The sequence below is a fragment of the Boleophthalmus pectinirostris genome, unplaced genomic scaffold, assembly GCF_026225935.1.
Source record: "Boleophthalmus pectinirostris isolate CB_2022bp ecotype Guang Dong unplaced genomic scaffold, ASM2622593v1 HiC_scaffold_1, whole genome shotgun sequence".
Lineage (NCBI taxonomy): Eukaryota > Metazoa > Chordata > Actinopteri > Gobiiformes > Gobiidae > Boleophthalmus > Boleophthalmus pectinirostris.
The window spans coordinates 15026667-15041308 of NW_026570970.1; the positions used below are offsets into that span (position 1 = coordinate 15026667).

At 35.9% G+C, this 14642-nt stretch overlaps 2 protein-coding genes across 2 annotated transcripts in view; one reads left to right on the top strand and one right to left on the bottom strand.

Moving 5' to 3' along the window:
• The first annotated feature begins 262 nt into the window (after positions 1-262).
• rdh1 (retinol dehydrogenase 1) lies at positions 263-8386 on the top strand. Its single transcript, XM_020931845.2, has 6 exons — positions 263-480; positions 992-1014; positions 2428-2758; positions 5647-5905; positions 6538-6701; positions 8097-8386. The coding sequence occupies exons 2-6, from the start codon at positions 1000-1002 to the stop codon at positions 8312-8314; spliced, it is 987 nt and encodes a 328-aa protein (XP_020787504.1). The 5' UTR covers positions 263-480; positions 992-999; the 3' UTR covers positions 8315-8386.
• A 1880-nt stretch (positions 8387-10266) lies between these two features.
• The window catches only part of lrp2a (low density lipoprotein receptor-related protein 2a), a 72818-nt gene continuing 68442 nt past the window's right edge, over positions 10267-14642 (bottom strand). Inside the window, 2 exon segments of the mRNA XM_055149731.1 lie at positions 10267-10431; positions 10623-10694. Of these exon segments, the coding sequence (XP_055005706.1) occupies positions 10267-10431; positions 10623-10694 (237 nt within the window).

A 14642-nucleotide genomic window follows, 5' to 3' on the forward strand; every position in this document is an offset into this window, starting at 1 on the left:
CATGTTTTATTACATTTGTATAATTTTTCAAAAGGCAATCGCTCTGTGAACTTTTCATTTTATAGCCCTGTTTGAGAATCTTTTGCAATAAAATATAACATAAAGCACCATACTTATCGCTGTGGTTTGATTTAATTCTCAGGGCATGTCTTAACTTCGTTGCAAGATGTGACATGTTTACTGCTTCCTTGATTGCATTTGTTTTATTTCATTTCATTTACTCACCTCATTCACACTCAGTTCAAACCAGGAAAAGGCTCCTGCACTTATCAGAGGACGTGTGTGTAGTCGTCTGTGTAGTCGTGTGTGTTTTTTTTTTTTTTTTTTTTTTTTTTTTTGCAATTACACAACTGTCTGTCGTGGTGGACCTTGGCACCAGATCAACTAAAGACGAGCCGAGTCTACGAACAGCCGCCGTCTCCAGACCACGGAAGCGCAGATTTGTACTCATTGCATGCAGATCAAAATACATCAAAAGCAGTAAGTGACAATTCTGTATTCATATTAAGCAGTGGTGGAAGAAGTACTTAAGTAAAAGTATACCAGAGCGAAATAAATTAAAGTATCACATGGAAAAATCTGCTCAGGTATTTCACTTCTGAGGTATGCTGTGCAGATTTTGAAGTCTAATAAGTCTCCAAATGTAGTGACTTTGTTCAACAGGAACAATTTAGTTTGTAGTTTTTACTTTTTGAATTATGAACTTGATCAAATTAAAACCCCTCAGCCTTTTCAATAAGTCTCAGACCATAATAAAAATGTATATTCCTTAAGTACTTGTACTTTGTTACGCTCCACCACTGATATCAAGCAAAATAAGTTTGGACAGCTCTTAAGAAACAATAAACAAACAAGTTTGTTTTGTTTTACAAGCTTTGTTGTTGGCACTTTCATTTGTCATGATGCCCCCTGCTGGATGTTCTAACATTTGTACACATTTGACACATTTGTACAATTATAAATTGTAATTGCTTTGTTTTTTCTTCACCAGGTTTTTAAATGGATTTTTTAGAGGTGAGTGTTTAAAAAAAAAAAAAAAGTTAGTATTTCCTGTTCCTTCCTAAATTTAACCTGGTCAGGAACAAATTGTTCATGTTTGCTATAATCAGATCAGTTGACTTAATGGACTTTAATGGACATTTGGTTAAAACAAATTTATACAGTTTACAGTTCCTCTTACCTTATATTAAAATATATATTTAAATATATTTTATTAGATTTAAATATATTTTAAGTATAATACAAAGAAAGATTGTAATTAAGATCGCAATGGCTCCTCTAGTCTAATATTTACATACAAAGATAAGAAGAGACATGATGGCTGGAGTTCAATCACTGTGACAAATACATACAGCATTTGGCCTGTAGCCTTCATAGAAGAAAAGGTTTAAAATGTTTATTTATAAAATCTCAGTATATATTTTTTTCTTGAATGTCTCTCCTCACACTTCACTCCCCTCTCATGCTGATGATTGTCAAAAATATGACCTCTCATAATATCAATATCTATCAATACCAACAATATCATACAACATATAGCCTTGTTGTGGGATTTCTAGACTGCAGACATTAAAGAGTAAAAAGAGCCAAAACTTGTCTTGAACCAAGGAGTCTGATTTATTGAAGCAATTGTGCACACAATCACAAAACTACCTGAGCCTGGCAGAGTGTCATCTGTCCCCAAAGTGTGTCATAACAGTGCACCCCACGGGGAGGCATAAGGCGCCTGGATGATACACATAAGACATCTCGTCCGAGAACAGGTCAACACTGGGCTGGGTTAATAATCAGTAAAATAGCAAACTAGAATTGATATAAACAATAGACTTGTGTGAGGAGCACAAGGCCAGAGGGTTCTTTTTTTGGTACACATTATCTCAAGGGGTGGAACATCAAAAGTTATCACATTTTTTCATGCACATCTTACTGCCTCTGAGCAGTGAAGCAACAAAAACTGTCCAGAATTTCAGAAATTTTAAATTTTTACAAATTTTTCCCATTTGCACAAATGAACTCCAATTTCAGGGAAATTTGAATCAGTTCTTAATCTCTCTGCCCTAAAACTATTTAACATGAAAATTTCATAAAATTATGTAATTACTGATCTCTACTGGACAAAAGATAAAAGATAAAACTACCACTTCATGACATCACAATGTGGAACGGAGCATTTTGAGCTTAGGCAATGTAGACAGACAAATAATAAAAGATTATTCAAAACATGCAAATGAAATAAAACACAACTCCAGGTATGTTTTTGATCAGGTGACAGCATTTTAACAATTTTGCATAATATAGGACCAGCCTCGTCCTAGTCACATGACCTACAGAGTTTCACATAGTTACAGCTAATTTTCTGTTAAATACTCTTTATCTCATTGTATTCCAGTGTATTGATTTGAATCATTCTTATATATTTTCATTCAGATAATCCAGTCTCACCTGCTACTGTCCTCCCTTACCTTCCTGACCATCACCTTCTTAGTCTTGCGCTTCATCCGCGACTCCTTTAAAGTGGATCAGCTCACCCAGAGACATGTGCTGATCACGGGCTGCGACAGTGGCTTTGGGAACCTCCTGGCCCGGCAGCTGGACGCTAAGGGCATCCCTGTGATCGCCGCCTGTTTCACGGAGAAGGGTGCGGTGGATTTGTCAGCCGTCACCTCCTCCAGACTCAAGACGGTGCCGCTGAACGTTGCAGACAGCGCGAGCATCAAGAAGGCTGTGGAGTTTGTGAGTTCAGAGGTCGGATCTAGAGGTGAGGTGGGCGGGGACGAGGGGAGGAGGTGTGGGCAGGTGGATGGACTGCAGGCAGTGGTGGAAAGTTACAAAGTAAAAGTAGAAAAGTGGTGCACTGCGCTACTTTTCCGGTGGAAGGTGTGCTACCTGCTTGTCTCCATGGAGATGTTATTGCTTTGCCTGAAATGTTCCATGGTATGACATTAAACATTCATCTAGCATTTGTTCATTATGGGTGTTTCTGTTGCTTCTCACTGCAAATAGGGATGCTTCTCCATAGATCTGACCTGTAATGTATAGTTGTCTCCCACATGATAGATAGATTTAATCTCTACTGTGGAACATTCCAGAGGTAGGACTTGCAAGTCATGACTTGGACCCAAGCCAGAATTGAGTCACTATTTTTAGGACTTGAGATTTGACTTGATAAAATGGACTTGGGACTCGACTTGGACTTGAAGCTCAATGACTTGGGACTTGACTCAGAATTAAAGCCTGTGACTTGAGAAGACCTGATGCTTCTCCTAAAAAAATATATGTTTTTAGAATATACTTTTCTCGTTACACTTGATAAATGCTGTGCTTAATTTTACAGGAACAAACTGGAACATGCCTATCCCACTTCAGTTTGTTACTTTGGATGTAACTGAAGTACTGTGATGTAGTATCATCAAATGTACTACAGTAATATACAGAACAATAAAGTAAAACAGAGGGAACTACAAAGAACATGATCCTCCCATTTCAGTGCAGACAAAATAACTCCATTTTTAAATCTGAATTCTTTCTGTTCTGACTGTAATGATTCATAATAAGATCTTGTCAAAACATTTAAAAAGAAAAATTTGCATTTCTACAGCTCTTATGTAAATACTTGTGTATAAATATTCCATGACTTTCTAAGTATAATTTAGTTTCAAAGTCATATAAATTGCTAAACTGTAAGATATATTTGGTATTTCGTTTTAAAGACGTGAAATGACTTGGACTTAGACTTGACTTGGACTTATGGGCCAGTGACCTGACTTGGACTTGCCTGTCTTTGACTTGGGACTTGACTCGGACTTGAGGTCAAAGACTTGAGACTTACTTCAGACTTGCAAAACAACGACTTGGTCCCCCCTCTGGAACATTCTAGACAAAGCAGTATCTCCATGGAAACAAGCAGGTGACAGACCCTTTAAGTAAGCATGTTTTTAATCTGTATTTTACTTAAGTGTTTTTTCTACTCTACTACATTTTTGAAAAGAACTGAAAAGTAAAAGTATTTTCATTACTGTCTGAGGCCTACTGAAAAGGCTTAGAGTTTGTTTGAACAAATTTCTAATTTGAGCAACCAAAATATACAAATTAAAACAGCTAGAAAAAAATATTTATTCAGTTGTTTCTGTTGAAGAAAACTGAGCGTAAATCTGTATAAATCAGTACATCTGAAGACCTCAAAATCTGCATGAAATAGGCTTACTTTTACTTTTTTCTCTTAAAGTAGACTACATTTTTTACTGGGAACTTTAATACTTTTACTTAAGTGGATTTTTCATGTGATATTTTTACTTTTACTTGAGTATTTTTCTGCACCGGTATCTGTACTTTTACTTAAGTAACAAAAATGGAGTACTTCTTCCACCACTGACTGCAGGGGGGTACTCGCTCCGATAGGGTGCCAGTCCGAGTGAAGCACCGTTAAGATAAAGGCAAACCTGGACCACCCCATCACCAACACATCATCCTCCTACTGATTCTAGAGCATACCTCATTTATTACAGAAAACGTCGGTTCCCAGAGACCGCAATTTACATGTGAGAATTTGTTTTGTCATGTGGGATTAACATGCTTTCTTATTTGGACAGTAAAGGAGATACCGAATTTTCCTGGCATAAATGTGTAGTGCTCCCAGAAATAAGTCAAAGCTACTTTCACAAATAATTTCACTAACAGAACATTGTACATAACACCACATTTTATAGAGAAAACAACTGAAAATGTCTCTAAACTGGCCTGATTGTGGGGGATTGTGTAAAATATATACAACCTATAGATTTTGTATTTCATTTAAAGGTGAACTGTGTAATTTTTCTGGTGAAGGGTCTGTCACCTGCTTGTTTCTATGGAGATATTTCTGTTTTTCCATAATTATAACACATTATGGACATAAACTTGGAGAAGCAAGCCTGCACATGGTAAAAAAAATCATGTTTTTAAGGTATTTATGAGCTATAAACACCTGTGATTGAATGAAAACAAGGGGGATATGTTTAATGCCATACTGTGGAACTTTCCAGGCAAAGAAATAAGATCTCCATGGAGACAAGCAAGTTACACCACCATCTTAAAAGTTACATAGTGCACCTTTAATTTATTTAAGTAATTTGAGTGAAAAAAACATGTTTTGTCTTACATTGACGGCACTGACTAGTGACTCGACCCTTCATCTGGGACGCACTGGATTGAAACGTATGAATTAATTTTATTACTTAACATTACTTAAAGGTTTTTTAATGCAAGGTCAACAGAAGAACCGTAAATATCTAGAAAATAGATTTTAAAAAGTACTGAGCAGAACACACATACTTTGCAGAATAGTACTTAGTGACTGGAGCAATACATTAACTGGCCACAATGGGGTGCCCTAAGATAAAGATTTCTCATACAGACCATCAAAGTTAAGCTGTTTCTTCTTATTCCAGGGCAGCTGTGGCTACGAAAGCAGTTTACCACTTCAGAATATCAAAAGACGTCCTGGGATTTTAGACTATGGACTGAATAAATAATAATAATGAAATGCACTATATTAATCTCAAGCATCCACACATTTTACATTTTGCATAATATACATAGATTCTGTACACATGTCTGTATTTTATATTCTGTGTAATTCTCAAGTAAAATTTTATATTCTGTGCACAGGTCTGTGGGGTCTGGTCAATAATGCCGGTATTTCCATCCCCGCTGGTCCAACCGAGTGGATGAAGCTCGAGGATTTCACCAAGATTCTGGATGTGAATCTTTTGGGTGTTATTGATGTAACTCTTCACTTTCTGCCCCTCCTGAAAAAGGCCAAGGGCAGAGTGGTCAACGTGGCCAGCATTTTTGGCCGACTGTCTCTCATAGGAGGAGGGTACTGTCTGTCCAAGTACGGTGTGGAGGCTTTTTCTGACAGTCTCAGGTACCCAAACTATGACTTATTTATTTAGTTTAATCACAGGTATATTCTGACATTATTCCACAAACCGTCATATTTAAATGTGCATTATATTGTGTAACTTCTCTGGTGGAGGGTCCACCACCGTCTTGTTTCTATGGATATGTCATTGCTTCGCCTAGAATGTTTCACAGTATGACATTAAACAGCTCTACCTTACATTTATCAAATTACAGGTGGTTTTATAGCTCAAAAATACCTTAAAAAGCAGGCATTCTGACTGTGGGTGGGGTTACCTCTTCGCAGATCTGACCTGTAACTTGGTCTGGTTTGATCTGTATGAAGATAAAAAGGTTTAATGTCATACTGTGAGACATTCCAGACAAAGCAATGAAGACAAGCATTTGACAGACCCTCCACCAGTGGAAGTCAGTGGTGCAAAATTTAAGGTTTTCTGTACAATTGTTCCAGAGGCCCACCCCTTTAAAAGATATAAACAATTTCATAATGTTTGTTCTGATTTTCTTTTTTTATAAACATGTCCGTATCTCTGAGCTCATATTAGCTTTTTGGGATTTTAAACATGTTCTGTAATGATTTCAGTCACCGTGGCGGCGATACATAAACCAGAAATTTTAAAATGTTTTCTTTTCCAGGTTAGATATGCATCACTTCGGCATAAAAGTGAGCATTATTGAGCCAGGATTTTTCAAAACCGCTGTGACCAGTTCCGAAGCTATTAAGAGTGATGTCCAAAGACTGTGGAATCGCCTGCCACAAGAAGTCAAGGACAGCTATGGGGAAGATTACATGCAAAGATGTAAGCAAAACTGTCTACAAATGATTAAAGGTGCACTGTGTAACTTTTCTGATGGAGGGTCCACCATGCTACTGCCTTATCTGGAATGTCCCGGTAGGGCATTAAACACATCCATCTTGCATTTGCTCAATTACATGGATTTTACTGACCTAAAATTTTGGATTCTTATTATGAGTGGGCTCGCTTCTCCCCAGATCTGAAATGCAACTTGACCCTGTCTCCATAGAGATAATCAGCTCAGTTTTATTTCTTTTCAATATTACTTCACTTTATTTAACAACTTCACTTCACTTCACTTTACTTTACAATTTACTTCAATTTACTTTACAACTTTACTTCACTTCACTTTACAACTTTACTTCACTTTACAACTTTACTTCATTTTACAACTTTACTTCTCTTTACAACTTCACTTTACTTTACAACTTTACTTTACAACTTAAATTCACTTTACTTTACAACTTTACTTCACTTTTCAACTTTACCAATTTACTTCACTTTACTTTACAAATGTACTTCACTTTACAACTTTACTTCACTTTACAATTTTACTTCACTTTACAACTTTACCAATTTAACTTCTCTTTACTTTACAAGTTTACTTCACTTGACAATTTTACTTCACTTTACAACTTTACCAATTTACTTCACTTTACAACTTTACTTCACTTTACCAATTGATTTCACTTTACTTTACAAATTTACTTCACTTTACCAATTTATTTCACTTTACTTTACAACTTTACTTCACTTTACTGTACAACTTTACTTCATTTTACTTTACATCTTTACTTCACTTTACTGTACAACTTTACTTCACTTCACCAATTTATTTAACTTAACTTTACAAATTTACTTCACTTTACTGTACAACTTTATTTCACTTTACTTTATAACTTTACTTCACTTTTCTTCACAATTTTACATCACTATACTTAACAATTTTACTTAACAACTTTACTTCACTTTGCAACTATACTTAATTTTACTTAACAACTTTACTTCACTTTATTTTACAACTTTACTTCACTTTACTTAACAATTTTACTTAACAACTTAACTTCATTTTACTTTACAACTTTACTTTACTTGAAAAACAGTCGACAAAAATACTGCACACAGATTAAAGAGAACACAAAACAACTTCAAACTAAGTTAAAAGCCAAGGAAAAAGTGAGTCTTTAGGAGGGACTTAAAAGAATTATTATATATAAATAAATGACAGACCCTTCAACAGAAAAGTTAAAGGGTGCATCTTTAAATGGCCCATATTACGCTATTTTTTTGAGTTGTTATAATGTAGTTCATCATAAACAGACCTGGAGTTGTGTTTTGTTTCATCCACACACATCCTACATATTTAGCTTTATTGAATATTTTTGTCTTCCATTTTAGATTCAAAATCCCAGGACTTCACTTTGGACCTCCTTTGTAGTTCAGACCTCTCTAAAGTGACTAACTGTATGGAGCACGCCCTGACTGCGTACTACCCTAGGACCAGATATGGGGCAGGCTGGGATGCAAAGTTCGTCTGGATTCCTCTGTCCTACCTCCCATCTTTTATGGCAGATTTTGTGGTTAAAGTACTTGTTCCTGCGCCCAAAGGTTTATGAAAAAGTGACAGTGGAAGCAAACAAGGCAGGAAAGTGTTTAAGTTCCTGAATAAAATAAATATTCTACTTGTACTAGTTGTATTTTAATCAACCCATATTACACAATTTTATAATGTTGTTTCTTCATCACAAACAGACCTGGATTTATGTTTGGTTTCAGTCACACACATTTAACTCATAAACCCCACATATTTAGTCTGAGTTCTTCTCCTAAACAGAAAATGCTCTGTTCCACTGTTCCACCTTGTGATGTCAGAAAGTGCTTCCACTGTGTCTTTAAACTCCACACACCTTCACTAGAATCACTTGGATCTTTTTTTTTTTTTTTTAAATTGCCAATCTCTACGGAACTAAAGGTAAATGTAGCTGTTAACTTGAAAACTACCTCATTATGACATCGCAAGGTGGAACAGAGTATTTAGAGGTTTGTAGATGTAGACAGACTAATAAAAAATATATTAACATGATTAAAAGCTCACAAGAATCAATTTTGTGCAATATAGGACCTTTAAGTCTAAGAATAAGTACTGTAAAAGTACTAGTGTAAGTTGCCTATACCTTGAAATAGAATATATGTTGTGATAATAACTGCAGTAGTAGTATTAGGAGTAGTAGTAGATACATCAGAGGTGGGACCAAGTCATCGTTTTACAAGTCTCAAGTAAGTCTCAAGTCTTTGACCTCAAGTCCCAGGTCAATGACAAGAAAGTCCAAGTCAAGTTTCGAGTCACTGGCTTATAAGTCCAAGTCGTCTGCTTTGAGCTTCAAGTCATTTCAAGTCTTTAAACCAAAATACCAAATATAGATTAGATTTTTGCAATTTACATGACTTTTATGATAAATTGTACTTAAAAAGTCATAGTATATTTATGTATGAGTATTTATAGAGTAAATAAGAGTTGTAGAAATGCAATTTTTTTCCTTTTTAAATGTTTTGACAAGATCTTAGAGTGAATCATTGGTCAGAATAGAAGAAATTCAGATTTAAAAGTGGTTCTCAAGTCTTCTCAAGTCACAGGCCTCAAGTCTGAGTCAAGTCCCAAGTCACTGACCTACAAATCCAAATCGAGTCCCAAGTCTTAGTCCATTTTATCAAGTCAAGTCTCAAGTGATAAAAACAGTCTGTCAAACAAGTCTGTCTCAAGTCCAAGTCACGACTTGCAAGTCCCCACCTTTGGGATTCATACTTTTTACCTCATGTGAAAAGTTGACATTTTGTCCTTTAACTCCATGTAATGATGTGTAAAAAGTTCAAACTACTATACAAAATAAGAAATTTATTCATTCAGTTTCAGCAGCAGCGATTTACAAATGGAATAATTCTGGGATGATCAGAGAGTTGTTCTTATTCAGATACAAAACAATCATTGCAAAAACATCTAAAAATGAACTTTTAACAATGTTTTTTTTTTTTTAACAAACATATATGTAAATTTGTTTTTTTTTTAATGCAAAACATTCAAGTATTTTTGGCCAGAGTAAATGTCAATATGAACAGTTAGTGATTTTTAAGCCCTGATATGAGGTATATATATATATATATATATATATGTATAGATAAACGTTTTATGCAAAAAAAATGTATCTAGATTTCTTCATGGCAACTTCATTATAAGTACTGTACAAATTTCAGTAGAACTATTCATATAAATCTATATGAAACAGGACTTCAAACTTACATCTTCAAATTTACAAATATACAACATATTAACAAATCTATGAGCAGCGTCAGTGCAAAGATATACATAAAGTACATCAGAATAAAGGACACAAAAAAAACAAAAATTGGCATAAGACATATTCGAAGGCATAGTCAGTCATACAAGAAACCTCTCATTTATAGAAACATATTTCTCTCCAACAATAATTTGAGTTTTGTACACAGGCTGCATAAAAAAATAAATTCTGTGCAAAGTGTGTGTTTTTTATTGTTCCCATGGTCCAGACAAGTGTTATACATCACTGTCCTCTTTGACCAGAGTGGCCGTGTCCTTGAAAGTGTCCTCAGTGGGAGAGAAGGTCATGGGACGGTCCTTCTTCTGCAGTTTGGCTGGAGGTGCAAATGGAGATGGCTCAGAGGACTCAACGCTGCCCCCCACAGGCTTCTCATCTTTCATCTACAACACAAACAGACCAATATGTTCAAGGAGCACTATGTAACTTTTTGATTGAGGGTCCTAAAGCAAAGCAATAACAACATCCATGGAGAAAATAGTTTGACGGGCCCTCCACCAGGAAAGTTACACAATGCACCTTTAACAAATGTAGGACAAAATATATTTATATAAACATAAATATATAAATCTACCTCTGAATATGAAGGGTTTTCAAATGTGGTTCCCGGCCTCAGTTTTCTTTTGAATTGGCTCCACTTTGACTCCTACAAACAGACAATAGACGGTGTAAAGAAGTGGACTAAGCGAAAGTCACCCATAGCTTTTGGCTCCAGTCAAATGAAGCTCACCGAGGCTTGCAGTTATAGGAGCGAATTTGAGTTCTATATTAAGAACAGTTCAATATTATAATAGGAATTTATGTATGGACAAAATTGCAAAAAACACCAGGAATTTTGTTTCAAAATATTTAAAAGCCTTTATTGTGAGCAGGCAGGAAGCGTGATGTGTCGGCTTGTGCCTCCTTCAGGGTGTAATAGTGAATGAGAGGTGACAAGTTTAAGTGCACACACTCCAGGTATGCAGGGTGGAGGCTTCACTTCTGATTGGGCACATGGAGTAGTAACTTCTTCATTTCAGGACAGTTTCATTGAGGGCACTAGAGGGCAGTCACTTTTTTAATTTATTTTTTATTTTAAAAGGGACCGTTTTTAGGGAGAGCATTCAAGGGCAGTCAAATTGGACTGTTTTTACTTAGAGCAGATTTTTTGTTTAACATTTCCATGCAAATTGAAGTTATAGGTAGCAGGAGAGATTGAAGTCTTCATTTAGGTCTGGGTACTCCGTGGCCTTGAGAACAAGGCGCTGGATCATGTCCCCACCTCTGGCGTCCAGTGTGATCACTTCAATGCCACGTACTTTCACAATAAACGTTTTTAAATATTTTGTAACTAAGTGAGTGCCTGATATTTTTTTTCTTTTTGAAGTGCACCCTTAGTCACATGGATACCAGCAGCTCCCTGCCTCTGCTGTTTGTGAACACCAGGATTTTGTAGAGGGGGTTAATACAACACATTTTAAGACCAAAATGAGGAGGCTCACTGCAGCGAGGCGACAGTTTTTCAATGTCAAGTCAATTGGAGCCAGAGTTGATGGAGCCAGAGGCGCCCCCATGTTCACTTTCCTTTTTGAAACACGTTATCTATGTCCATTTATATATCCAGTCTATAACATGTACATGGAATAAACAATGTCACACTCTTATTAACAGTACCTTTTCAGATGCAGAGCTTTCAGCAGTATTCACCACAGCCACACCTCGTTCTCCGTGATACACTGGGTTCACAAAGTTGTTTGCCAGTGGATCACTGCTCACATTGACTGTGACCTGTAAACAAGAGAGAGAGAGAGAATAATCTGAGCTCGCTTTAAAGTGCCCATATTACAGTATTTTCTGAGCTATGTTATAATGTTGTTTCTTCTTCACAAACAGTCCCGGAGTTGTGTTTTGTTTCATTCACACATGTTTAACACACACAAATCCTGTATATTTAACCTGAATTATTTTCTTAAACTGAAATCACTTTGTTCCACCTTGTGATGTCATGTGGTAATACAGGAAGTGCTCCACTGTGTTTTTAAAATCCATACACCTTCACTAGAATCATTGGATAAATTTCAGCACAGAATTGCCAGTCTCTACTAAACAAAAGGTAAGAGATAGCTGTTAATCTGAAAACCACAATTATATGACATCACAAGGTGGAACAGAGCATTTTGAGCTTTGGACATGTAGACAGACTAATAATAAAGGATTACACAAACAAAACATAACTCCAGGTATGTTTATGATGAGATAACAACATTCTAACATGGTTTAAAGCTCACAAGAGTACATTTTTTCCATAATATAGGACCTTTAAGATTAGGTCCTATAAGAAATTGCTGTAACAATTTTAAAAAGTACCTGTGTGGCATGAATAACAGCTGGGTCTCCTGCTGCATTGGCGTATAAAGGATTCTCAAAGGTCATTGGTTGCCTTCCATCTTCCAGTGCAAAATTATCATCCTGTACAAAAGTAGTAACGTTTTACATTTGATAAAGGATGTCACCTTAATTAAAACACTGCACTATGTAACTTTGTGGATGGGTGTCTGTCACCTGCTTGTTTCTATGGATATGTCACTGCTCTGCCTGGAATGTTCCACAGTATGACATTAAACAGCTATACTTTACATTTACTCAATTACAAGTGGTTTTAGCTCAGAATACCTACAAAAACAGGTATTCTGACTGTGAGTGCAGTCACCTCTCAACAGATCTGACCTGTAACTTGGTCTGGTTTAGTCTACATGAAGACAGAAAGTTTTAATGCCATACTGTGTGTGAAACATTCCAGACAAAGCAATAACATCTCCATGGAGAAAATAATTTAATGGGCCCTCCACAAGAAAGTTACACAGTGCACCTTAATCTGACTGAGCAGCTGGCATCAGTTAATAAATTATGAACCTAACTCTTGTTTTTTAATTAAACTGCTGATGTTACATTTTAAGTTACTGAATAGGATAAAGGTCAAGTCCTGAACTCACCATCTGCATGGCTGTGTCAATAAATGACACTCCAATATGGGTCGGCCCAAGGTCCACGTTTTTCACCTGAACGAAAAGTCACGCCATTCCCCGTGTCCGCAGATTTCACCAGACTGCTCAGGCTGCATATGTGGGAAAAACAAGCGGAAACTTTAATCAGCTCAAGGGTTTTATGCATGTGTATTGTATGTCCTGCAGATATTTTTTATTTATTTTAATATTTTACAACACAAATAGGCTAAAAAATAAAAATTTACTTAAACATAATACAAATAAAAACAAAATAACACAATAATGTCCTTCATATTGATAGAATTAGATAGATAATAGATAGATAAAAAGCCCATACCTTGGTAACTTGGGCATTGATGGAATAAAGGATCCTGTCCTTTTGTAGTTGAGGAAAACCCCAACAGCCAGAGCACCAGTAATGATGATGATAAGGACTGCAAGTAGAACTGCCACGGCTGCAAATCATAAAAGTAATGATATTATAAACAATAATAATAATAACAGCTATGTATTTAAGGGATACATCCTCCATACTGCTTACTTAGTTGCAGAAATGTATCTAATTTAGTTGTGTCGTATGTGTAAAATGGTGAATGAAGAAGCACTCAAGTTTGTTACTTAAGTAAAAGGAGAGGTAAAAAAATTACTCAAGTATAAAGTAAAAGTATTACACACAAGTTTTGTTAATTTGTTTGATCAACAGCTGCAATATGAATCAATTTCTTAATTTTTCTTATGAATTTTGTGTATTTAGTTTTGTTTGCTCTAAGCTGATTAAATTCAAACTGTTAGTCAAGATGTTGCCACAAAACATGGTAAAAAATACTCTCTAAAATCATATGAAAATTACTTTTTACTTTTGAGTCCAGTTAAAAAATGTAGAAGTTCTTGTGTGGAGTACTTACTTTCAAATGTAGTGAAGTAAAAGCAAAAAAACTACCCACTGTAAAATTTACTTAAGTAAAGTTCATCACCGAAAAATTCTACTTAACGTACAGTACTTTACTACTTGTACCTCTTTACCTTTCACCCCTGTATGTGAACATACCTGTCCCAAAAAAATAAAGCCATGTCTAGAATGTTGTTATCTCATCATAAATACCTGGAGTTATGTTTTGTTTGTGTATCTTAAAGGTGCACTGTGTAACTTTTCCAGTAGAGGGTCTGTCAACTGCTTGTTTCTATGGATATGTTATTGCTCTGCCTGGAATCTTCCACAGTGTGACATTAAATAATTCTACCTTACAAGTATTCAGTTACAAGTGGTTTTATAGCTGGTATTGTGACTATGAGCAGGATCACCTCTCCACAGATCTGACCTGTGACTTGATCTACTTTGATCTCCATGATAATAGAAAGGTTTAATATCACACTGTGAAACATTCCAGACAAAGCGATAACATTTTCATGGAGAAAAGCATTTCACGGGCCCTCCACCAGAAAAGTTACACAATGCACCTTTAAGTAATAAAATGTAGTACTTCTTCCACCACTGTATGTGACGTGAGACGTGTGTGTTAGTTTTATTTTATTGTTTCTGTTTTGTTAATGCTTGGCTTTCACTCTTGCAGCCAGTGAGCCTCCTGTCACGATGCCCCCTGCATGTAGGT

Excerpts from the sequence above, each read along its gene's own strand:
- rdh1 (XM_020931845.2), top strand. Across the intron at positions 2,759-5,646 it reads TTCAGAGGTCGGATCTAGAG|GTCTGTGGGGTCTGGTCAAT; the intron begins GTGAGGTGGGCG and ends TTCTGTGCACAG. Across the intron at positions 5,906-6,537 it reads GCTTTTTCTGACAGTCTCAG|GTTAGATATGCATCACTTCG; the intron begins GTACCCAAACTA and ends TTTCTTTTCCAG.